Genomic DNA, 26000 nt, shown 5'->3' on the forward strand with positions numbered 1-26000 from the left:
TGATTTTATTGATTATTTTGTCAGTCTAGCACTGCCCTCTGCTGGCCAGATGTGGGCCAAAGATTACATTAGAGACAGAAAAACAAATTAAAGCTTTAATGCTTTAAACAAACATTTACTTAACAACACTTAAGAGTCTGTCTTCGCAATTACCATTGTGTGCCTGCACTCCAGGACACTTTGATACCTTTAAATGAAAATGATCTATGAACTGTGCATTATATGCATGAAACAGGTTATCAAAGGCAACTTAACTTAAGTTTTGGCGCACTTTTACACAGCACTCATCAAGTCTCTGAGAACAAAAATGTCATCTCTGCCTCTCATTACATAATGTAATTAACTGCATATTAATTAACAAAATGTGACTCAAAGTATTTATCAAATCCTACTCTTTTTTTTTACCTTTTTCATGCAAATATCTAATCAGCCATTCACACGACAGCAACCCATCACTTTCAGGGTTGTAGACTTGGCCGAGGCGACCTGCTGAAGATCAAACTAAGCATCAGAATGAGTTGATTAAAATGAACATGACATGGTTGTCGCTGAGTACTTCAGAAACTGTTGATGTACTGGGGTTTTCACTCACACACAGAGAATGGTCCAGAAAACAGAAAATATCCAGTGAGCTGTTGTTGATGATTGTTGCTGGCAGAGGTCAGAAGAGAACAGCCAGACTGCGTGAAAATGATAGAAAGGCAACAGTAACATGTAACATGTCCAGACTTGAAACACTTTTTTTACGTGTCACGTGTACCTACAAAAATGGCTAGTCCTTTTATATTTCACAATATAACTTGCAGATAAGAAAAAGTAAAATATTTAATCATATTTTACTTTTCCTGGGAAATGACAGTAAATGGTACTAACATTAAACTCAAATCAGTTTAAACTATTAGAAGCAGCAGAAGTGAATAAATAATAACCTCTCATTGGTGTTGCTGCTGAGTAAATACAACCAAAGTAGAGGTATAACCATCAAAAAAGTCATAGATGTTTGTCATACTCACACTAGGAGGATCTTAAGTCCAAACTCAAACTCGAAAACCTCATCCCTTCACAAGATTCTAAATGCAGAATAAAAAAATTGATTGCTGCCTTGTGCTTTAGTCCCAGTCTGTAAAATGTGTGTATTGTTGTCCGATATTTTATATATGTATATATATATATATATATATATATATATACATATGTATATATGTATATATATATGTATATGTATGTATATGTATATATATATATATATATATATATAACCCACAACTCAGTGTCACTCTGCCTCTCGTGTCATGAGAGTTACTGTAAAGCACAATCTTCATTATACACTGTTAGTGTAATTTTTACCTTATGTAATTCATTGTTGTGTTGATGTTTTGTGTCAATAACTGCAGTACCTAGTACTTCCAGTAGGAGCCGCTGGTCAGTGTCGGCTTTGACTCTCTACAGTCGGTGTAGTTTCGACCGTGATGCTCCGCCGCTGCTGTTGGAAATGCTTCGGAAGGTAACGGATTCTGGCAGTAGCCGCTGACGAACACAACACAGTTCTACTGCTGGAGGTTTCTACAAACGCAAAAGTTCCCGGATACGCTCTGCTGTGAGGTGGAGTGAGGAATAAGTTGCCGTGGACTGCGTGGACGAGGAGCTCGTTCGCCGTTGAAGCTCACAAGTTTAGGTAGCTAATGCTAATGCTACGACGTTTGCTAATGGTATTAGCCCGAGTCGCTAGGTAAATAAGACTGCCTTTCGGAGTTTCCTGTCGTGGTGGCCACGTCTTCACCATGTGCTGTTAGAAGATATTCTACACATCTATTTTATTACGTGTAACAGGAAGAGTCATTCTTGGGAGATGGGTGGCTTTTTGTTACGTTATACACAAAGCTACAGTTCCGCACGCTAGCTAGTTGACGTTAGCTAACGTCGCCGAGCCGGCCAGCAACTTCCACAGTAGTTTCGTCAAGCTAACCACGGAAGTATTGTCGCCCAGAAGCAAGCCGTGTTGCTGAAATCAGGGAACCCGCAGCCATGTTTGAGACGGAGACACATATATCGTGCCTTTTCCCTGAGATCCTGGCCATTATTTTCAGTTATCTTGATGTGAAAGACAAAGGAAGAGTAGCCCAAGTGTGCGCGGCCTGGAGGGACGCGTCCTACCACAAGTCTGTGTGGAGGGGGGTGGAAGCCAAGCTCCATCTGCGGAGAGCAAACCCGTCTCTGTTCCCCAGTCTGCAGACCAGAGGCATCAAGAAGGTTCAGATCCTCAGCCTCAGGCGAAGTCTGAGCTACGTGATTCAGGGGATGCCGCACATCGAAAGCCTTAACCTGTGTGGCTGTTTCAACCTCACAGACAACGGACTCGGACATGCCTTTGTGCAGGACATCCCATCGCTGCGGGTGCTGAATCTCAGCCTGTGTAAACAGATCACAGACTCCAGTCTGGGCAGGATTGCACAGTACCTGAAAAACCTGGAGGTGCTTGAACTCGGAGGCTGCAGCAACATCACTAACACGGGCCTGTTGCTCATCGCCTGGGGCTTACACCGACTCAAGAGCCTGAACCTGCGCAGCTGCAGGCATGTGTCTGATGTGGGCATCGGGCACTTGTCCGGCATGACCCGCAGTGCTGCGGAGGGCTGCCTGTCTCTGGAGAAGCTGACTCTGCAGGACTGTCAGAAGCTGACGGATCTGTCCCTCAAACATGTCGCAAAGGGCCTAAACAAACTCAAAGTGTTGAACCTTAGCTTCTGTGGAGGGATATCGGACGCTGGGATGATCCACCTGTCACACATGACCCACCTGTGCAGCCTGAACCTGCGCTCCTGTGACAACATCAGTGACACTGGGATCATGCACCTGGCCATGGGCTCCCTGCGACTGTCTGGACTCGATGTCTCCTTCTGTGATAAGATCGGGGACCAGAGCTTGGCTTACATTGCTCAGGGCCTGTATCAGCTCAAGTCCTTGTCTCTCTGTTCCTGCCACATAAGTGATGATGGCATCAACAGGATGGTGCGCCAGATGCACCAGCTCAAAACTCTCAACATTGGACAGTGTGTGAGAATCACAGACAAAGGGTTGGAGTTGATAGCTGACCACCTGACGCAGCTGACAGGGATCGATCTGTACGGTTGTACTAAGATCACAAAGAGGGGTCTGGAGAGGATAACACAGCTCCCGTGCCTTAAAGTGTTGAACCTGGGACTGTGGCAGATGACTGAAAGTGAGAGAATGAGGTGAAAAGTTTGAGGAAAAACATGTAGTTTGTTTTGTATAGTGCTCAGTTTCTTAATTTTACTTTCTATACTGTGACTAAAACGGGGAGAGGGACTTATCAATCACTGGAATATTGTTCACCAATGCTGCAGTATCCACTTCTCCTCTGACCTTGGTTCAGTTTTTTGTGCTCTCTTTTAAAGGCGCACGTGTTTAATGTCAGCCAGTGGACAGTTCTTACTTTCTAGCTACCTCACCCATTAAACACAGGAGTGCCTACTATTGCTTAATACTAGAATAGTTTGCGTATTTTTGTGACTCGCGTACCAATGGAGGTTTCGATATTCCAGAAAAACCTTGCAGAATATTAGGTAGGCATTTTAATTCTTAACAGAAAGGCTGGAGTGCCTTGGATGGAAGTTTTAATTAATTTTGTTTTGGCTGATTTTTACTTGCTTAACCAGTATTTTTTTGTATTGAATGACTGTTGACATAATTGTACTTCAAATTGAAGTGGGTGGATCACTCCCTATTTGTCCCTGTTTACGTATGTATAGTTGGCTAAGTTTGATATTCCTGAGGAAGATAAGTATGTATCAGATGTTCCTGTTTGCTTCTCTGTCAAAGGTTCATCAGTGCGACTATAAAAAAGGCGTAGTAATTAACATGCTGCCAAGGCTATATGCAATACCTTTAACCGTTCATCAGTGGCTTTTCCCTGAGGAGCTTCCAACAACAGCGTCAGAGTGTATTTGTATAAAAAAAAGCAGTAATTTAAGATTGTTTTATATTCATACAGTAGTGATATTTATGAATAAAGATGGCAAATATGTTTCAATCTTGTCACTTATTTTTTCAGCTATTTCATTCATGATAAACCCTTTTCAACTTAGTTTCACATTTCAATGTCTGAGTGTCTTGATTTGTCATGTTATCTCTGAACAAATTCTAGAGTTAATTTGGGTCATTTAAAACATTTATGACTCAAATTAAAGCAGCTTATGCCGTCACACACTACTTATTTCAACACTGGAGGGTGTTTTTTTTTTTTAATATATAACTAAAAGTTATATATTAAAATAAAAAAAAGGTAAAGGTATATATATTAAATATATATATAGTAACACTCTTCACTGGTAATAAATCAAATTTGTATCATTGGTTATTCAGACTACAACACACTGTTTTAGTAAATCTGAGGACTCGAGGCTGTGTTCAGATTATCAGCCACATTTTTCAAATCTTGATTCGTAAAAAATTAAACCGAAATTTATGAGCAGTAAAATTCACTGGTGTTTTTAGTCGTACTCCTTTATACTTTAATAACACAATGTTGCTGTTGCCTCTCATCTTTCTTGACATAAAACAAATCACTTCCTCCTGTGTGCAGTGTTGGATTATCACTGGACGACACAAGATCCAAACACTGCTTTCCTGAAAAACACGCGTTGTGATGTGCTCTATTAACCTTTCACAAAGTGATATTAATTCTTCTGTCATTTGAATAAGCAGATTGAATGTTAACTATCTCTGGTAAGTTAGACAAAAACAACATGCTTATACAAGAAACCAAGGCTTATAATTTATTTATTTACATACATACAAAAACCAAATAATTCACGAACATGTCTGGTTTTGTGTTTCTTTTTTTTTTTTAACAGTTTGCTCCATAACACAGACAGAAGGCAGTACTTTTCTCATATATTGTATGAAAGAAACAGACAGACAGAAGCCCGTGTTCCTCACTGAAGAGAAAAACAAGTGACCAGACGTTAAGGCAAGGGCAGGGACACACAGGCCAATGGAAGGGAAATAAAACACACCGCCTTCTTGTTCTTCTAAAGCTGCTAATCTAAGGGTTGGTGAAGGATGGAAACCTTTGATAGACTAAGTAAAAATGGAATTAACACCAGTGCCGTTAGTCCACTTAAAAAAAATCCAACCACCCAAATGTATCTGTAAATCAGCCACACCCAGGAAATTTGTTAAAAAAATTCATTTATTTTTAGATGAATAATGACGCAGTGTCTGCTCTGTAACATATGTTCCTATTATGCAACAGCAGGCGGGGACATAATGGTTGGAGAACTCTTTTTTTTAAATCAATCTGCCGTTCACATCAACCATGACAGAACAGGTAAGAAGAATAAAAAAGAACGAAAAAACAGACAACACTGACCATCTCAGGATAATACACGCAGATCTCCATGGGGTGAAGAGATAGAAAACAAAAGTGATCATTTCAAATAAATGCAAGAAACGTACTCTCCCTCCATCACACGGTCACGGTTTTTTAAAACATTTTGTATTCAACACATTATTTTGACACAAGTTTGTTTCATTATTTTTTTGACACTTCTCATCTCCAGTCTGTGCTGAAGACGCCAACATGACGGCCTTTTTGTTCAGAGCCACTTGCTCTTTCAAAATTCTGTGCAAACATTCAATGCATATCCATACAGTAAACATTTTTATATGTATTATATTTTTTATATATATATTTATATATATATATATATCTCTATAGAACATGACTTTCCGCAATTTATGGCAGTACCGTCACACGCACGCACGCACATTTTGTCCTGATGACAAATTTACACACAAAAGACAACTGCACTGCTTTGAACTTGTGATTATTATTTTTTTTAAAGAATGCACAACACCTTCCACTTAATTACCTTTATTTCAGTCACTGTACGTGTTAAATATCACTTCTTTTTTTTTTTTTACAAACGGATCACTTAAAAAGTCAAAATCTGCTGAAAAGTGACTTTTCATGTCTTGTACACGTAGATGCACTTAGTAATTAAAAACCTCAGCCCTGAAGATTTCAAAAGACACAAGAAAAGGAGGCATCACTTGTTAAAGTGACCTGACGAACATGAGACAAAAGGGGGCGGCGTCACACGGGTTCTTCAGCCATTTTCTTGTCAAACTGAAGGTCAGGTGGGCTTTAAGTAAAATCTATAGAAACTTTGGATGAAACTGAATGATCGGTGGATCAGATCAGAAAATTCCCTACATCATGCCGTAGCACCAATATTACAGAGGAAGAAATTTCCCTGCATTAGGTCCAGTACTGATCTCTGTGCATGCTCCAAGGCCACTAGAACGTTCTCAAAAGAAACATTGCATACCTTATAGACAAGTGGACGTTGTGTGCAAAACCCTTTTTTGTTAAAGAAAAAAAAATTAAAAAAAATTAATACATCACAAGAAGTGAAAGCTTTTTTTTCTCCCCCTCCCTCTCATCTCCTGAAAACGTATTCTAACTAAATTCTGGTCATTGATAAGTGTCAAAGGTCCAGTCTTGGTTCCCCCTCTCCTGCCAGTTACCCACATCAAAATGTTCTTAATCCTACCTACACAGACAGATCCACAACTCTGAGCTGGGAGACCATTTGGACAACAGCTACATTTATTTGGTAAGAGAGTGACGATCGGCCACCGGCGGCTGTTTTTCCATCTCGTGAGTTTTGAGTAAAATACAAGACGAGCGTCTACAGAGCTCCACGACTCACACACCAAACTTTTCTCCTCCCTGATCCCCTCGAGATGTAGCAGCTCCCCAGTTCTCAAAGTGCTTTCCTGCCCCACGTGAGGGAACAGAGTCACCCCCTTCTTCTAACAATATTGTGAGACAAACCTATGAGGTAAACGGTGAGGTAACTGTGCTGGATCTGGCAATTCCTGCTGTGAATGACGGGGTCCAGGGAGAGGACGGTTGGCAGTTTGTCCAAGCCCTTGTGCAGAAGTCTTTCCCCTCCCAAACGCAACAGTCCTAGACTTTAAAGGTGTGCTTTGATATAGATATAGATATACTGTAGATATATATTTAATTTTGCATGTTTAATTTCCTGACCAACTTCTGAAGTTGCGTTTCCACCAAGTGTTACCAGTTCGGTTCCGTTCAGTGCATTGTGAAACGGTAAATCCCAATCTAGCTTGTGTTTCCACCAAGTGGCGTGCGTGTGCGTGTGTGTGTGTGAGCTGTGTCAGCTACGTTACTCACCCCAGTGTGACACAGTGAAGTCTGCCAATAAATGCAACAAAAGAAGAATGTGACACAGTACGGACCTGGTGGAGCTGCTCTGCATTTCCACATGTGCGTCATGTGCCTGCAGTTCTGTTCATACCATAACGAGACTCGGCATCAGTCTAGCTTTTCATACACATCAAATTTTTTAAACTGTCCATGGTTACTATTGTCTTTGTCGTCTCCTTTGACCAAAACGAGAGGTCACCCTCGACTGGAACGGAAAGCTTTGTGCTAAAGACAGCATGTGCAGCGTGTGCAGCGTGTGCGCAGATTTAAACTGGAGGTGTGTGCCACTTTGTCCACGTGGACCAACACGCAAACGGGTGGAGGAAGAAATGAACGTCATGCAGACCCTAGCAGACCTAGTAGAAGTATGACCCGGCTCCAACTGAGGATGCTAAGAACAATAATGACCCATCACAGCTTTTGACAATCACCACACAAAAACTAAACTGAACGATACCACTTGGTGGAAAGAAGGTCTTCTGTGCTGTTGCCTGCCTGACACATGTTTAGCCGTCTCTATCTGTGAGTACACCATCTGCTGTGGTCATCATTAATTGATCAGACCTCAGTTTGCAGTAAGTAATATGATATTTGCTCAAAGTGGCATATTTGAGAGCAATATGATAAGACCGTGAACATCCCTAATTCGATCACTGCTGCTCTAGAGACACATGAGACAGGAAAGCACTCAGGTTTGTTCCAGGGTTGATGAGGGGAGCAAAGAATTAGAGCTTGGTGGGTTTGAGATAAGGCCCCTGCATTCTTCCTTCCCTTATTATTTCCAGGAGCCTCACTGGGGCTCAGCTACAGGTTTTACCAGGACCAAGAGTCAGCTGCTTTGTGTCTGAGGTCAGGGTTGTTGTTGTTGTTGTTAGCACGACTCCTCCAGAGCATTGACAACCTGCTCCAGGATATCGGGGCAATAGTCCGCAATCTGCTGGAGAACAGAGTTGGCGTACTCCTGCAGCTCTCCGCTCTCCTTCTCACACACCTCCAGCTCCCGTTCCAACTAGAGGAAAGAAAGCAGGGATTCAGTCTCACTTCAAATAGCAGCAAATTTCACGAAATACTAATTAGTTCCCACAAAATAGGTAAAACGTGCACATGAATAATATTAGTAACAAAAATGTCAATACTGCTTTGAAAAGAACCTTATATAGTTCAACTGCTCCTTCATCATTTAGGCATGAAGGGTCAGGGTCAAGACGAGCTGGTGAAGTTCAAATTGTCTATCAGAATGAGGAAGAAATGTGATTTAAGTGACTCTGAATGTGACACAGATCTGGTCTGAGTGTTTCAGAAGCTGCTGGACTTTCACAGAGAATGGTCTGACAGAGAGAAAATATCCAGTAGCAGTTCTCTGGGAGGAAATGCCTCGTTAATGGTCAGAGGAGAATGACCAGACTGGTGCAAGACAATAGAAAGACAACAGTAACATGAGTAAACACATAATACATCAAACCTTAAAGCAGCAGAAGACCACACCAGCCACATTATTAGGTACACATAATGGCCATTGTACTAATACTATGGGAAATTGAGCAGCGTTGGTGGAGGTTTGTGCTTTGTAGAGTTCCTCCTGTACCTGTTCGACAGTCATCTTCTGGAGATCCTCCTCCCAGTCTTCAGGGTCGCTGTGGTGGTAGTGAGAGGGCGGTGTGAGCTGGCTAAGAATGCTGGGGTCCCGGTCATGGCAGAGGTCGGTCAGGTGGGCAATGTAGAGCTTGAGCTTACTGCGGTTCTGGGACAGGGCTAGAAGAGGGGGTATCATCTGCAGAGGAAGGAAGAGAGGCAGAGGGCTACTAAGTAGATGACAAAGCTTATGTTCTCCAGGCCACACACTGACAAGGAAGGAGTTATACGCCACCATTCCACCAATGATTGAACACAATGACAGAACCAAGCACAAGACATCATTTGCATGCCAAAAACAACAAGAACAGCACACGAGAGTCAATATATTCAGGAGTTACTAAGGAACTGAGACTCAATTATCCAGTACCCGTTTGTGTGAATCAAAACATAAGCAGACGTTAATTCATGTCAAAGCACTGACATGCAACGGAGACAACTTAAACCAAGACCCCATTTAGACCTGGTATTAATAGACCTGATCACAAGTGGACAACTTTAAGCTCAGATGTGATTTCCCCTGCAAATCTCATCACATACTCCACACTCTGAGTTGGTCTGAGGCACATTTCTGATTATGAAATAACACAATCTATCCTGAGGATGAATTTAACAACACATTCTCTGACCCGTGACACTTCGGTTTGATTTATTTGTAGATTATTAAAACTAATCACCACACTTTTATTAAAAAGGTACAGTAACTGTACACAGACACATTCAAACCAAAATGTTCGTTCTTGCAAACACAAATGGCGTCTGTGTGTTTTTGAAAATGTGAAATCCGATCACAAGTCGTCACAGGAAGCGCATCCTGAATGCATTTGAACACTGTCCACTTGTAATAAGATCAGTCAGGACAGATAAAACCAGGTCTGAGCAGGGCATCAAAATCACCTCGTCCTCTACTGCATGCAAAAATAAATATATAAACAAGCGCCGCCGATCTTTAACCCATGAGCCACAAAAAGGCAATAAATGAACAACGTGAAAGATGGGATGAATGGCAGGAGAGGACGACTCTCGCAGATAAACAAAGAAATGATGACACGTCTGCATTAAAACGAGAGGAATGACACAAAAACAAGAACGGCACAAATAAATGGAACAAGAGAGAGAACATGCCGCAGAGTGACGATGGAGAAACGTGCGACAGCTCAGGCTTTTTTTTTTCCCCATACAAGCTCACCCTTCTGAACAAAATGGCTGAGGGAGAGAGGGGAGGGGGGGCAAATGGTTGGCTACGCCCAAATACCCTCCTCATCATCCTGTTAGCCACAACGCAAGCCAATCGCAGCATTAGAAAGGAACATATGGTTAGTGTGTTAAAAGAGCAAAAAATAAATAAAATAAATAAAGACTTAGAAAGGAAAAAGGACATTTTCAAAATTACAATTCCCTTCAGACAGCAGGTTAAAGTTGAAACATCCTAACAACAGATGTTGTCTCGTTAACTGGTCAGTTGCAGAAATGTAAGAGAAGCATTAAGGTAAGCTACCTGATCTGGAGAGGGTTTGTGATTTGTCTGGTCAGGGGCAGTCTTCAGATGGTCGTCTTCATAGTTGTCTGCCATGAGCTTCATCCTGTTCTGAGTCTGTAAGTAAAAAAACAGGAGAGATTATTAAAAAAAACATCACTTTTCCAGCCCTTTGTCTCTACAGAGCTCCCCCTACAGTTTAGGAGTACACATTTTTACGACACCACCATAAAACAGCCATACATCCATTGTCTACCACTTAATCCTCACTGTTGTAAAAACTCATCACTGCTCGTTTTTCGCTGGCTCTGCCATGATGGACGTCTGAAATAATGGTATCACTGTCTTGATCTTATAGCTGGTAGCTGGCTAGGGTGCGCGCGTAGTGTGTTACATGTTTCTCGCGAGACCTCCTGATTCTGGAGACTCTGGGTCGGCAGGCGGGTTTTCTGCTAACAGACAGTAGGAGCAGTGAAGACAACCCTCAATCTCCCTACAACAAGACACTTAACCACCACAATGACTCCAACGCTGTTAAATTGGGGTAAAAATCCAGCAGTAATCTGCTTTAATGCTCAAATAATATGGCTTTTTTTTAGTAGTTTTTTTCCATTTATTTACAGTGACAATTAGTATATGAAGGGATAAGCTGACAGAAGAAGATTGGAATAATAAGAACTGGGAATGCTAAGTCAGCATTTGAGTCACATCAGGCTTACGTTACAGAGCACCTTTTTTCCCCATAAACACTGCAAGTTTATTTTGCTTTGGATGGATGGAGATATTTTTTCAGTAATTTAAAAAAGTTACACAAATACATTATATGCAATCCTAAAAGCCTTGCGGCACTCACAGTAACGCAAAGTGCTACATTCTTGGGTTTTATCTATCTTTTCAGTGCATTTTGGCAGTGAAATATCATAATGTAAATATTTATATCATTGTACTCATTTGTAATTTTTATACAGATTTAAGTACAGTGCCATTTAAAGTTTAAATGATTGCTTTCTGTATCTTTATATAATGATCATGATAACAAAATTATAGTATTTAGGAAAAGAACAACACAAGTTAAACCCTTTGTGAAGCGTTAGTAGAAGAATCAGATAAGGTTCAGATAATTCTATGGTTTTAAAATAATACGTTTGTATTTTTGCTGGTATTTCTTAAGCAACCTAGCAGTGTGTCTGGTTTATACAAAGTTTATTTGTTTGTACAAAATCACACAATAGCATTCATACTGTAGCTATAAATTCACATTTATAGATGGATAAAAAGAGTGTGTTGTTTTCTATGGTTCCTTTTATGACATTAAACACACAACTCACTGGAGAATAAAACGAGAAAGGAGTCAGTCGATTTAATTTTCATGACCCTCCTCACCTGCTGCTTAAGCTGCTGCACCAGTCTGTCCTTCTCCCTCTTTAACAGAGACACTTCGTCCTGGGTCTTCTTCTTCTTGGAGGAGGACAATTCCAGAAGGGCGATGTTAGCATCCTTTTCGCTGATGGCAGCCAACAGTGCCTCCTGCCTGTGTGGGTGGGGAGAAAACAGCATGACATCCAACCACAAAAGTAAATAGCTCAGTTATCATTTATAATTCATGGCACAGAATCAACCTGCCAGCTGGGGAAGGCCAGAATCGGATGACATTTGAAAATATGAAGGCGGCAATCAATAATAATCCAGAGCGCAGTCCTCTGTGTGTGTCTTACTTCATCTCCAGCACCTCCTCCAGGTGTTTCCTGCGCTCAGCTCGCAGGGTAGTGAGGTGTGCCTCCTTCTCACACAGAGACTGCTGGGTGGATGACAGCTTGGCTCTCATAGACTCCAGCTCCTGTTTCACCTTCTCCATGGCCCCCAACAGCTCCTCCATCTGGGGGCAAACACGCACACATATACAAGCATTCCAATCATGACTGGTGTAGGAATTCGAACAAATCCTTCAGAGAATGACTTTCAGGATTTGCCAATATAAACTGCTTTCATATAATGCAGGGGCAATCCAGATGTGAAGTAAAACACAGGTACCATAAAAGTACAGTAATGGATTTACCTGCCAAGACATAAGTGGCTTTGATTCAAATATATACTTCACTAACTTTTACTTTTGACTAAAAGAGAGAGAGAGAGAATAATTAATCCCCAAATGATCCGTTTTGGTGGTCATTTTATTTGTGATCAATTCAACTGATGCATGTTTCATAAGCAAACAACGGTTAAACAAAATGACAAAACTTGACATGAGCTGGAATCATCGGCAACATGTTGCACATGATCAATTTCAATTAAACATACAGGGCCCCCCCTAAAATTCACAAATGTGTGGATGGAGGGGCTTCTGTATGAGACTGTATGAAATGCCGACATGTTGCTGCTGTTGCATCCACCCCGTGTTAAGTATTGATGCTCACTCAGTACGTTTACATGCTGTTAAAAGCAAATCTAATTATTATGTCAGTCCAAGTAAAACCAGACTTTTGACTAGAAGTGTTTTAAAGTGAATTTCTCAAAGTTGGACTAACACACCCAGATAACCAGGGAGCTGGGAATAGAATTACAATTGCATGTTTGTGATCACCTGGATTTGGACATGAAAATAGCAGAAAAAGCTGGTACAACAGTGAGAAATACATGGCCGGTGAGTTTTTGGACTGACGAGGAGACAGAATAATGCTCTGTTACTTTAGAATTTATTTTTAAAGATATGCTACCAACTAGCGACAAGCTAAAGTTGTTTTGACATGTGATGTAATAGGTGAACCGAAAAGGCCTAATACTAACACATCGCCACCTAGTGTAGAAGAGGTGGGCACACTTTCATTAAATTGATTTAATACATCGATTCCCCACTGGTGCTTGTATTCAGGGTCAAGGACAGTTGTCTAATTAATTGGCTGAATCAAGCCACAACTAACTTAACTGTGCATGGAAACATACTGACTGATGGAGGTTACACAATACTGGGCTCATACCTTTGACAACTTAATGTGGGCGAGGTTCGACTCATGCATTGGTTTGAGTGAGTGCTTCTGAGAGGCAGTGTGTAGCAAAGAGAAAACAAGAGAAAACGACAAGCAAAGATAAAAGAACTGAGAGAGAGAGGAGGAGGAGTCACAGGAGAGCAGAAAGGAGGGAGGTGAAAGAGGAGAAACACTACCATGACAGCAAAAAGATGATGAAGAGATAGACTTAGTTCATGAAGGCATCCGTTGTGTTCAGATATGCACATATGATTTGCTCTGTCATGATTGTGTTTGTTTGTTGGGGGGAGGGGATTGTGTACCTGTCTCTCCTGCAGTGATCTGGCAGCCTCCTCCTGTGCGAGCACCATCTCTCTCTCAGCAGTGATCTGAACGCTCTCTCTCAGGGCCTCCTCCAGCTCCTCTATACGCTCTGACTTCTGACGCATAATGTCCTTCAGTGCAAACCAGGTCACATTGTATCAGTGCAAGGAAAAATAAAAAAGGAAACATATCTGCAGTCCAAATGATCCAAACACATGTGCCCCACCTTCACCTGCTGGGAGCTCTCAGACATGTTGTCTTCCCTTTTTCTAGCTTCCTCCATGAGCCGAGCATTTCTGCTTTTCTCCACCTGCTCTTTGTGCTTCAGAGACGCCACTTTCTTTGTCTGGTCCTTCATTTGCCTGAAGCGATGCAATGAGATACACAGGTGTTAAATAGTATGTTATCAACAACACACACACACACACACACACACATACAAATACATATACATATATACACACACATATACATATGTATATTTTAAGACCCTTGAATGACAGTTGTAAGGCCTTAATTTTGATCTAGTGAATTTAATTGAACTATATTTTTTTAAGGATCCACTGACACCCAGGATATGACTTGCTATAAATAAACAATGTCTTTCTACTTTGGGTTTGCGGTCAATGGCAAAGACAAAAAACTGCATTATTTCCATTCAAACACGTGTTTATTTGTCTTTTTTTATTTAATGTCCCCCTTAAAACATATTCTGCTCCACCAAATAAACAAATCTCTAACAACCGGGATAAATGAATGAAAATGTAAAAACAAGTTCAATTGTACATGACTATCATTGCAACGGTCTTCTCGTTTCTCTTCCCCCCTCGTAGTTGGGGTTTGAGTTTGTTACAATATGAAATGAGACTTAGAAATACTGTGCTAGGCAGTATTGGCAATAAGTGTTATAGATATTTTCCAATATGTATATTGCCCATGTTGATATTGCAGTGATAATGAATTTAAAATGTTTTTAATGAAGATAAATGCTACCGCTCTTAAATATGCTAGCAAACAAAGCTTTACACACAGATTTTTGTCAATATCAGATGAGACTTGGAATGTAAGTAAAAACAATAGGGACAACAATTAGCATGAACGGTGGTCATACGAAAGAGAAAGAGTTTAATATATCAGAAGAGGGTAATTGCTTGTAGCACCACATACTATGGTGAGGTGACAAGGGACAAAGGGAGAGACATGTGAGAAAAAGACAAGGAGTCAAAAAATCATCAGTAAGAGAAAGAGAATAAAAGAGCAAATACTAACCTGGAGGCCAAACTGGTGGAGTGGGAGATTTCCGGGGTAAAGACAAGGAAGCAGTTAAGAGAAAAACAGGCTCAAAGTGAACATGAAGGAAAAGAGAGAGGACGAGGCGAGAGCTCATATACACATCTGGACAAGAATTACTTTCTGTCTTTGACTCTGATGTATAACAAGGTCAACAGGTAGAAAGGAAAAGAAAAAAAACAATATGGACGTGGAGATTTGCCAGTGCCAGTTACTGTTGCTGTACCTGCATCCATTAAACGAGCTGCGAGTAACATTCACCATGTCAGCTTTCAAAGCAATACTGCTTCAATGCCAAATGGCAGGAGGCCAAATGACACTAAAATCCACTATTCACTGTGCCAGGGGCAACAGTCTCCAGGGTGACATGAAGTCAGTGAAGGAAACATTTGCAGCAATTAAGAGGAACAGTGGTCACAAGTGAAAGCTAACAAGGATGAAAACAGATGTCAGACAACTCAATCATTCAAAGCGACTGCGACGCACAAAGCAGGCTGCAGGCTTTTGCACACCAGGTGTGTTTTTTTTTAACCTGGTTCTTGTTGATGTGAGCTTCTGATGGGTAAACATCTGACCAATAAGAATGTGCATTATTGATGATTCAACATTAATAATATTCAAAGAAGCGAAAGCTTATTTCTCAAAGACCTTTCCTCAAATCTTCTAACTGTCTCACAAACGTGCTAAAGTCTGTCCTGAGGTGATAAAGTTAAAGGGTTTTCTCCAGGTGCTCTGGTTTCCTCCCACGATCCAAAAGCATGCAGAGGTTACTTGGACAATCTAAATTAGCATTAGGTGTGAAAGTGAGAGTGAATGGTTGGCGACGTGTCCAGGGTGAACCCCTGACCTTCGCCCTGTGTCAGCTGGGATTGGCTCCAGTGACCCGCAGCCTTCATAAAGCGGTAGTGCTTGTAATTTTGTCACGTAACTGCGTTGTGCTTGAGATGAATAATAAGTGTGTGTTGACATTTAATTTTGAGCCGTTTATTTGTGTCACCACTGATGTGCAAAGGTCTTAACAATCGGACACAACTGACAAACACACATTAACACTAAAGAGTGGCAAAGGCAAGATACAAATGGACAAATGTTGCAGGTTCACATCACACACATGCCTCCACTCACCTCTCCAGTTCACTGATCTTTTTATCTTTATCATTCTTCTCGTTCTCCATCTCCCGCAGGATCTCAAGCAAGCGGTCCACCTCAGCCTGGGCCTTCCCAGAATCCTCTTTGTGGCGGGCAACTTCCTGCTCGAGGTTCTTAATGCGCTCGGCCAGCTCTGTGTTGGCTTGAGCCTCCAGGGCTGCATTTTGAGCCTGAAAGAGGACAAGATGCTAGAAATCAGCTGTTTGGAGTTCAATGTAGTGAGCCAAATTCATTGTTTCCAAAATCAAAACAGGAAGCAATGCAATAAGCAAAATCGCAAAGGATGCAAATTAATTATTATTCATTTTTTATTGTTATTTTTTTTCTTTATTTTGTCAATTAAAAAAAAAAATACATGTTGGAAGAAATGTATATCTTATATCCAAATTGTCATTCTTGTATTAGCTTATAGTTTATTTTCAGTAGTGGCAATGCTCCATTAGTAAAGCTTGACTTTATAAAAAATAATCATATCACAAATAAAATTGTAATTGCAATATCTGCCGGAAAATAGATTTTACTCCTTAGTTTATTCATCTTAAGTTGAGCATGTCTGATTGTTAAGATGTTAAATATCTTACCCTCTTAAGCTGATTCTCCAGTTTAAGACACTCTTCTCTCTTCTGCTCCAAGGCGATCTCAAGACTCTTGAGTTTTGAGTCCTTCTTCAGCCCTGAGGAGGCCAGAGATGATGCATGCTCCTTCAAGTCCAACAGTGAGGTCTACACACACACACACACACACAGCATCAGCATAAAATATTGATGAACCGCTTCCATCTTTTTAAAACCACAACAGCATGGGAATGAGGAGTCAGAAAACACATTAGATCTAAAAGTGACATCCATGGCTCATCAAAGTGAGACTAATGGGAAATAACCCCACAACTTTTAGTGCGAGTCTGTGTTCCTGAATTAGTTTCTCACCTCTCTGTCTGACAGATCTCCTTGCAGCAGACTCAGTCTCTCCTTCAGCTCCTTCAGTTCCTTCTTGTTACAGTCAAGCTCCTCTGTCTTCTCCCTGTCGTCTCTGTCCCGCTGCTCCTTTAGACGCTCGATGATGCGTTCCTGCGTGAAGGTGCAGGTAACAATCACAATCATCATTAATATACAGTATAACATGAGTGAAACTCAACAGGCAGCAGATGTAAATGTACCTTTTCTGCGAGAGACTCCTCTAACGTGGTGAGAGCAGTGTCAGTGTTGGACGTGTCTGCCTGCAAAGACTTGACTCTCTCCTTCAGGCTGCTCATCTGCTTCTCCTTGTCCCTCAGTTGCTCCTGGAGGTTCTCAATCTACAGAACACAAGATAAACCATCAGCCAAACTCAACATCAACAACAGGACCCAATGGATGCATCTTTGTGACCATTTATTCCACATGTCTCCTAGTTCAAATCACCTTCTTCTGTAGCACATTAACTTTGCGCTCCTTAACCTCCAGCATGTCTTTGAGGTCGTGGATTTCCCCGTTAAGTGTGCCCTTCTCTTCTGACACTTCTTGTATCTGCTTGCTCTTCTTGTTCAGAGTTGCTTCTTTTTCCTCCAAACGCAGGCGTAAGGCATCAACCTGGGACAGGAGCAGGTAACTTATTTAAAGAAACTGCAAACTATGACAGAATCTTAGAATTTGTAACTTTTGTTAACAATGATATGAAACCAATTTATCATTTTACTCTGCCAGCAAAAATATGCCTCTTCTGTACCTCGGTCTGTAAAATGGCAGCTCGCTGCTCCTTGGCAGTGAGTGACTCCTTGAGGACTTCAATGTGTTGCTTGCTATCCGAGAACTGGTTGGTGAGCGTTTCCAGCTTGGTCTGCAAACCAAGCAGCTCCGTGTCCTTCCTGGAGAGGTCCTGCTTCACCTGCTCCATCTAACATAAGAGAAAAGCGGTTAAATTTAGATTTCTATGTGAGGTGACACTGAATTACAGCAGTTCCCTCAAATTCAATGTCATGTTATGTTTGACCTTGTTCTTCATGAACTTGGTGTGGCTGCGGTAAACTTCCATCTGCTTCATCTCTTCCTGACGCTCCTCACAGCTCAGAAGTCCATTGGATTTCATCATAAGCAGCTCCTCCTCCATGTCCCTCAGGCCCCGCTCCATTGAATTGATTTTTGCATCCTATGATTGATGAAGAGGAGTCAATAAACATACCATGCACAAGTGTAACACAAACGCAAGTCTTTTCAAATCCCCACCTTCATGTCAATGACAGTCTGTAGAGCCTTAGTTTTGGTCGACTCTGGGGTTCCCTCATAGCGACGGTGCAGCTCCTGTTGGGTCGAAAGAAAGTTGTTTGTATTTATGAATTACAATGAACAGTAAAAACAATAGAAAAAGACTCTGGTTGTAGTGGTTGTAGGAGCCATTACCTCTCTCAGAGCGGCGGTCTCTCTGTCTCTCTGGTCCAGTAAACTCTCAAGGTGATGTCTGTGCATCTCTGCATCAGCCAGCCTCCTGGTCCTCTCCTGGTCCTCTTCTGAGGCTTTGGCAGATGGCCCTGACACAGGAGAAGCAAAGACCTGATTACCATAATAATGAAGGTGAAAAGACATTATATAGTTTAAGGTTTAACTCATTCAAACAGCCCCGTTTACTATTATCAGCCATGTGATTGACCTGCACAGGTTAACTAAGTATATTGTGTTTCACATATTTAAATTTGTTAAATGTGACTTTTTGACTTTTTTGTGCCCCTAAGAGCATAACATGGATTTATTATCATCAGTTATTAGGTTTTTGTTTATTTTCTTTCCATTTGTCTGTGAGCAGCATGACTCAAAGAGTAAAATTTTAGGGGTTTATGGGTGGTGGCCCAAGGAAGATTTTAGTTTATTGACAATGTGGGAAACTGAACACTGAGACACCTGTCCAAAGGTTTTCATCATGCCTCAGAAGGTTTGAGGGGTATTAGTGAATGCACTGTGATCAATTGAAGGAGAATAGAAAACCATATTTGGCCAGCAGAGAAGGCAGCTTGGGTTGAGATGAGGGGGAAAGAAAGCAGTAACCACAGCCATTTAAAGCAAGAGCCTGAGATGAAAAACTTTTGAGGTCCAAATTATATGTGGAGGACAACAAAGTCAACAAACTCTTAATAGTGCCAAGTCCCTCCCCCCAAGATTCTAAACTACCTTTGCTCTGCAGCATCTCCAGAAGTTTCTTAATGGATTCGTCTCTGGCTCCCAGGGTTTGCTTCTGGGTGTCAATCCTCAGCTCCATCTCCTCCAGGGTCTTCCTCAGGAGGAAGAGTTCTTTGGCCTGTCTCTCATGCTCAACATGTAGCCGCCGGTAATTCTCCTCTGTAGGTTCAGATGTCAGGGCCAGGTCCCGGCCTTGGTTCGCGGGATCTTGCTGAAGGAGCTGGTTGAGATCCCTTTGGATCCTTAGCTCATCCTGAAGAGCCTGAACAGTCATCTGGAGATGCTACAGACAAATGAGTGTGTTTATTTCCACAGGCCTAGACGACATGAAGAGAGATATTGATTATTTGAACTATGCAAAGCCTGCAACAGCCATACTTTATGGAATAGATTATTAGATTCTGGCATTTTATTGTGTTAAAATCATTATGATTGAAAAAATAGCAATGCCGTGACAGATGCAACCCCAACAACCAGGCTCTGTGGACAGTGTTACATTTCATGCCCAGACAAATACAAGTGAAACACTATCAGCCCAGTATAGTATTGCATTGTTTGTGGTATCTGATGCCACGGACACTTGGCAGGGTCACTGTGACACAGTAGCACAAGGCCATGTTACACTCTGGTCTGAACCAGCTGAGACCATTTTCAGACAACAGAACAAAGAGAGAAGTCAGTGTCTGCCTTCACTTCCCTACGTCCTCCTCCTCCAGCACCCTCCCTTTCCTTCGTTTTTCTCTCCTTCTTCCTCCACCAGCACACGCCATTCTCCTTCTCACAAACTATTCATCTACCTTGCCTGCCCTCACCCCGTCTCCTCCCTCCATTACCCTCACTCTCCCTCCTTCTCCATAACCCTCTCCTCCCCCCGAGTAAGGCTGACTCACTGCTGTGACTGCATCAACCCTCTGACATGCACACAGCCACATGCATGCACCAACACCTCCCCCCCCTTCCCCTCCCATATTCTCACTGTCATTGCCTGAGGAGGTGTTCAGGTCAGGTGTTTCAGAGATCACAAAGCAATGCACAAGCTTAAGTGACTCCAACAGCAAGTCAGAGTATAGAGAAGTCAAAGCTCGTGAACACAAACCCCATAAAAAGTTCAGTTTTTATGGGGCGTGGTTTATACAGTTTCTATCAATGACAGAAGGAAAAGCAGATGCCTCACCTAATCTACACCTGATTAAACATATGATATCTGAGGAATGTTAGCTGCTTTTTCCTGCTGTTAACTGAAGTTTGTAAAGCCCCTCACTCTCCTGCACCAAAGTCCGTAGACAAAATCAGTGTTTTTAGCTCACAGGGACACAGGAGCTGCTGGTCTACTGCTGCTACCTCATTTGGTAAGTTTGTGCCACTTATGTAAACCAGGAAGAAAGACTTTAAACATTAGAGTCACAAGATAACATATTTGAGTTTACTGATGGTGACAGAAGAGGATTAACAAATCCTGTGTCTCGTGACGTAAAATTCAGGAACACAGACAGAATTTCTCATGAATTCTGGTGCGAAAGAGTAGGAGGTTTATAAACTTCCATTAGCTGGCAGGAAAGGCTATCCAACAGTGAGAGAAAGCAGCAAACATATTCCTCATGTGACAGCCCCAGGACTTTATCCCAGGGTGGTGCATAGTGACCTGTGCTGTTGTTAGTACAATCCTTGAAACCCACCTGCCCTACGCAGCCAGTCTCTCTTTCATTACCTCCCTGATAACATCCACCATGGGAACAATCAGTTTGTTGACTTGCTGTTTTGTTTAGTTTTCCTACACCAGTTAACTCTTGCCTTTACAGCAAGAAGACCCGGGTTTGCGGCTCGATTTGAACAAGGGCCAATCTGCATGGCGTTTGCATGTTCTCCTTGCGTGCATGGGTTTTGTCCGGGTTCTCCGGTTTCCTCCCACAGTCCAGAAACAGTGGTCACTGAGTCGGACCTTCTTCTTTTCCTTTCGGCTGCTCCCTTCAGGGGTCGCCACAGCGAATCAACCTCCTCCATCTAACCCTGTTCTCTGTATCCCCCTATCTCACACCAACTAACTTCATGTCCTCTTTCACTACATCCATAAACCTTCTCTTTGGTCTTCCTCTAGACCAGCAGGTGTAAATTATATTCGTCTTATAACGAGTCTTTTGTTGTGTGTCTTATAACTACCCCTTTAAAATGCTAAAGATGCTCAGTGTGTGATTCACATTTGCTTTTTTAATCACTCTTGATAAAATATTTATATCTATGTAACTCATGTGGAATGCATTATTAAGCATTAATAACAATTGCAATAATAATGATTATTAGGTGAGTAGCTGAACATCTTAATGAGAAAAGCAAAGTCAAAGATATTTCACATAATTTGATGTGATGATGACAGAGATATTTCTTGAAGTTGAGATTTGGAATCACTGTGCCCAGTGCAAACACCACAGTAGCAAACATAGAAAAGCTTCAAAACCAAACATACGGTAGACATGGGCACAGTCAGTTGGGCCTATGTTCAATGAGGGCATTTATCTAAAGCCATAATTAACCAAATGCCTTTCAGAGTACATGTGTGTTAGTGTGCGTGCATGCGCTTTCTGCTGCATGTGTGCAATCATGGGAGGTGGGGACTGATATACAAAAGCAGACATCTTTAAATTACAGCACCCACTAATTTGCCCTGCTCGAGTCGGACATTAGTGGGAATTAATCCACAGTGTAATTCTGTGACTCAGCAGGAGTGAAAACTGCAAATTATACAGTCTGGCCCATCCATTATGAATCACACTGAGATTAAGACTATTTGTCTTCATTAGTGGTTGCACAGTTCCCACAACATACTGGTGGTTTTAAAAACAGATCTTGCCATTATATTTATTGACTTATTCAAATAGAATGAAGTACATGCGGTGTTTTTATTGTGTACACATGCAGACACAAACTAACAAGACAAAAAAGTGGTCAAATTGTATTAGGCCTTTATCTAAATCAAGGCTGGTTTCAGCACAATGTTGTGTTCATATTGAGCAATTACTTCCCATCAGTGAGAAGCTTCAGGTGCATTTTGCGGGATACACATTTGTATTGAAGGACATGTTTTATTTGGTTTTAAGTCACTTCACTTTGACATGAAATCCATCAACTGTGTAAAAACCATGAGAAACACATAATTGTACTATTAAACTAAAAGTGCTATTCACAAGTGCTTGTTTTTATTACTGCTGCACATAACACAATTGTCTGTGGTTATAACACTGGTGCAAATATATAGATTCACGTTTTAAATCTCAACAGTTTCATCCTGTTCACTGCAACCAGCAATTTCTGAAACCTACAGAGATGCTAATGTGGCTGCCATTAGACTTATGGCTTCTTTTATCTATCAAGCGTGAGCATATAGCTGTGTATAAGAGGATTAACTGGAGGTTTAAAACTGCCTACAACCAATGCAGCGAGGAGAGAAAGAGTGGGTGAGAGTGAGAGCAACATGCTTGTATTGATGCGGACACACTGTGTGAAATAAAATTCCTCCATTCATACAAATTTAAATCTTCATTATTATTGAGTCAACGTTGCAATCTGTTTAAGCAAACATGAGGGAAGACTCACCTGTGCTTCATCTTGAATGACACGGTATTGTTCCTTCCAGACAGTGATCTTAGAAACCTCATCTTTCCTAAGAGCTCGCTCTTTCTTTAACTCTGGGCTCCAGAAGGTTTTTATAGAATTCATGGAGGAACTGAGCTTGCTCTCCTTAACTTCCACCTCCCGCCGCAGCATCTCATTCTCACGCAAAACCTGAGAAGACAAGATTATGGAGCGTAAATACCAGGTATATGGTTGGTCAAATGGCGAAATGAAATGTGAATGTAGCTAAATACCTCTTTAAGTTGCGACTGCAGGTCAAGTATGGTGTTGTCTCTGGCCTGCCTCAGAGAATGAGGCACAGTGGAGGCCATGTGATGGTCCCCAAAAGCAAGAGCATCACCCGCCATCATGCCTGCTGGCAACACAGCAGTGGCAGGTATTGAGGTGGAGATGTTGGGTGTGCTAGCAGCCACCACTCCACTGCTGCTGCCCCTGGAACCATACGTCACCCTCTGCCGCCCCATGGTTGTCACTGTCCCACCACTTTTAGGAATGTGGTCCCCTGCCATGGCCACCTCATTGTCACTCAGGTACATTGGTCCTGAGGTGGCATATGCAGCGTTGAGGGATTGGATGTTCTCCATGGAAAGCGTCTTGCCTCCTGCTCCTCCAGGCCCCCCTCCACTGCCTCCAGTGCTGTTAGTGCGACGGTGTCCCATTCGAGGAGAACGGGGAAGGCGAGGAGAACGGCCGGATCCCTGACTACCAGTACCACTTCCATCTCGTCCTGCACTATGGTTGGCATCCCCTCTGCCAACAGAGCGGGCACTACTGTACATCTTTTGCTCAATAAAAAGAGTGGACCTGACTACAAAACTGGATTTGATGTTGAGTGTCCTTTAAATTCTGATCTTGTGGCTGTGACTTAAAAAAAGTGTGTGAGGACGTGGTGGTGGTGCTTCAACTGGAGGTGATCGCCATGAGGCTCATGATAAAACAGACTTCCCTCTTTCAATGACAGCTATCCAATGCAACGAATTATGACACCAACCTGCAAAGAAAAGTCCATCCTCATAAACAGCACAGCAATAGTTTATTTAAAGTAACCATTACAAATGAATAGGGCATTTTATGTGGAAATATCAAAACCCAACTCAATCAGCATCCAATAAAATAAATAACAAATATTACATTTTATCTATAGTTTGCTTTTGACACAACCACAATGAGAGTGGTGACCTTCTCTGCCAGGAAATACAGTTATCTAACTGTATAAAGTCATGAGTAAGAACACAATTTCTTCTCAAATGGAGTCCCTCAACAATTGACCTGTACTAGAGGAAACAGATGTGGCATTTTAAGTGCATTCTTGCATGTATGAATTCAAATTATGGCCCTTGCTACTAGGATGTATTTCTATCAAATGCTTCAAAGGTCCATACTTAACTGGAGGGGAAAGAAAACTAAAACCGTTCCATTTCGCTGCCCATGCTCATAATATTTTGCAAAAACAGCTGAATCTTGGATGCTTTTAAATTAACTCTGAATACTTCTGAATACTCTGAATGCTGACATGTTTACGATGTACACTTTGATAGCATATGATTCTACTTCATTGCATTTTACTTTATTTTAACATACTGAGTCATTGTAAACGAAATGTAACGTGTTAATGTGCTGCGGTCTATCATAACTAGGACCTTCTTGTATGAGATTATTAATCCCAATGAGGGTTTCCTGGTTAAAAGGTAATAACAACAACATGTTGGAGCTGTTGGTAAATCGAGGTTCAAGTGTGCAGCATTAAACGGGTGCAGACATGCGTCTGACTATTCTGGTTTAAAGCTTTTTCCTAGGCAGTGTCTGCGTGGCCTTGTTAGCAGCTAACGTGACAGGCTAACGGTAAAAGCTGACATTTCTACATTTCAATTCGTGTTGTCTTTATTAAGTTGTCGTTTAGCTTGAGAGAAGTGCAAACATATTTTCTCTGAGGACTGAATTCGACACTCCTGAATCATTTTTCCAAGGTGCTGACGTTATGGATTATAACTAGCTAGTGAGAGGCAAAGGGGGGTTATCCATGGTGGACATTGTAAGGCGGAGGGAGTTAAATCACAGCGAGTAAAAGCTCAGTACAAATATAAACGACTGCCAAATATCGTATGTGCTACATTCATTGAATACAACGTCAAACTGTGCCATTTAAAGCTAGAATTGAGGTGTACTACTCAATCCCAACGACACCGTACAGACCCTATTGTGGAGACACCCATATCACACCACATCCATTCTCCTCCGCCACTGTTGAACCGTTCCCATTATAAAGATACGCTTTTCCTCTGCTCACACATTCACACATAATACTACCAACCCATGAAAGGTCAGCGAGCGAGCTATCGAATGCACGTCGCGGTTACTGTTAGCTCGCCGTGACATATGAGGGTTAGTTCATCCAATTTATGTGGTCAAGCAGAACCTCTCTTTTTTTCCCTCGCTAACACAATAGCCAGCAGTGAAAACCACTCCACACAAACTACCTGTCTCGCTGTCGGCTGGAGCTCAAACCGGTGTCAGTGCTGAATCCTCTGTTAAGTGGATGGACATCGGTTGCAAACGCGGTCATTTTATATCAATTGGGCGACATACGTCTATGTGGTTTAGCCATCTTCTCAGCAGTGAGTGAGTGAGTGAGTGAGTACCAGCGGCTCAGGAGAGCCAGGACGCCTCAGTGACGTCAAGCCTTCTGTGCGCGCTCATGACAGCCTTCCTCGCCACGCTCAAATTTTAAACGCGCGGTCACGAGCTTACGAAGGGAGGTTGGGGAGCAAGGTGCGAGGACCGAGGCCGAGCCCTGCTGGCCGACACACAGGTATGATGATGGGAAGGGTATCAGCACACAGAAGGTTTACTGCTGCTATTCACTGTAAATAATCTTCCTCCATTCGATGACTCATAGATTTATTAGACACCATGCACAGTATTCAGTGGTGAAATAGACAACAAATACCAGCAGAGGGCAGTACTTACCTGTAAGAAATTAACACCTCTGAAATGGTTGCTGCAAAAATAAGGCCTTGCTGGTTGTTTTTTTTTGTCAGTGAGCAAAATGGAATACATTTAGTCATGTGTCTAACACGTGTCTAACATAAGATTATAGTTCCGAATCTGACAAAAATATGGTGCTACACAGC

The 26000-nt window shown here is 41.9% G+C and overlaps 2 protein-coding genes across 5 annotated transcripts; one reads left to right on the forward strand and one right to left on the reverse strand.

Annotated features, from left to right (window-relative positions):
• Positions 1 to 1439: 1439 nt before the first annotated feature.
• Positions 1440 to 4051, forward strand: LOC122775383 (F-box/LRR-repeat protein 14-like). The gene has a single exon (XM_044035223.1). It carries the CDS (start codon positions 2026 to 2028, stop codon positions 3235 to 3237), a length of 1212 nt encoding a protein of 403 aa, XP_043891158.1. The 5' UTR covers positions 1440 to 2025; the 3' UTR covers positions 3238 to 4051.
• Positions 4052 to 5694: 1643 nt separating this feature from the next.
• On the reverse strand, positions 5695 to 25528 carry LOC122775699 (ELKS/Rab6-interacting/CAST family member 1-like). 4 transcript variants are annotated; one of them, XM_044035792.1, is made up of 22 exons: positions 25347 to 25528; positions 23103 to 23860; positions 22831 to 23019; positions 19234 to 19525; positions 18472 to 18599; positions 18298 to 18372; positions 18065 to 18220; positions 17801 to 17968; positions 17497 to 17664; positions 17253 to 17390; positions 17023 to 17163; positions 16678 to 16818; positions 16073 to 16266; positions 14927 to 14938; positions 13884 to 14019; positions 13657 to 13788; positions 13346 to 13402; positions 12086 to 12246; positions 11754 to 11901; positions 10392 to 10487; positions 8847 to 9032; positions 5695 to 8270 (listed from the first exon to the last, which is right to left on the reverse strand). In XM_044035792.1, exons 2-22 carry the CDS (start codon positions 23646 to 23648, stop codon positions 8133 to 8135), a joined length of 3402 nt encoding a protein of 1133 aa, XP_043891727.1. In that variant the 5' UTR covers positions 23649 to 23860; positions 25347 to 25528; the 3' UTR covers positions 5695 to 8132. The 4 variants fall into 4 exon arrangements, with proteins under 4 accessions (XP_043891727.1, XP_043891728.1, XP_043891729.1 ...); XM_044035793.1 differs by lacking the exon at positions 13346 to 13402; XM_044035794.1 differs by lacking the exons at positions 13346 to 13402; positions 14927 to 14938.
• Between the last annotated feature and the right edge of the window lie 472 nt (positions 25529 to 26000).

This window comes from Solea senegalensis, linkage group LG10 (genome assembly GCF_019176455.1).
Source record: "Solea senegalensis isolate Sse05_10M linkage group LG10, IFAPA_SoseM_1, whole genome shotgun sequence".
In the NCBI taxonomy this organism is placed as follows: domain Eukaryota; kingdom Metazoa; phylum Chordata; class Actinopteri; order Pleuronectiformes; family Soleidae; genus Solea; species Solea senegalensis.

What these genes read in the sequence shown, in the direction of transcription:
- LOC122775699 (XM_044035792.1), bottom strand. Translation starts at nt 23,648, where the DNA reads ATGTACAGTAGTGCCCGCTCTGTTGGCAGAGGGGATGCCAACCATAGT. An exon ending in GGAGATGCTGCAGAGCAAAG is followed by an intron (nt 18,600 to 19,233) that starts GTAGTTTAGAAT and finishes CTCCTGTGTCAG; the next exon opens with GGCCATCTGCCAAAGCCTCA. An exon ending in GAGGAGGTGCTGGAGATGAA is followed by an intron (nt 11,902 to 12,085) that starts GTAAGACACACA and finishes CCACCCACACAG; the next exon opens with GCAGGAGGCACTGTTGGCTG.
- LOC122775383 (XM_044035223.1), top strand. Translation starts at nt 2,026, where the DNA reads ATGTTTGAGACGGAGACACATATATCGTGCCTTTTCCCTGAGATCCTG.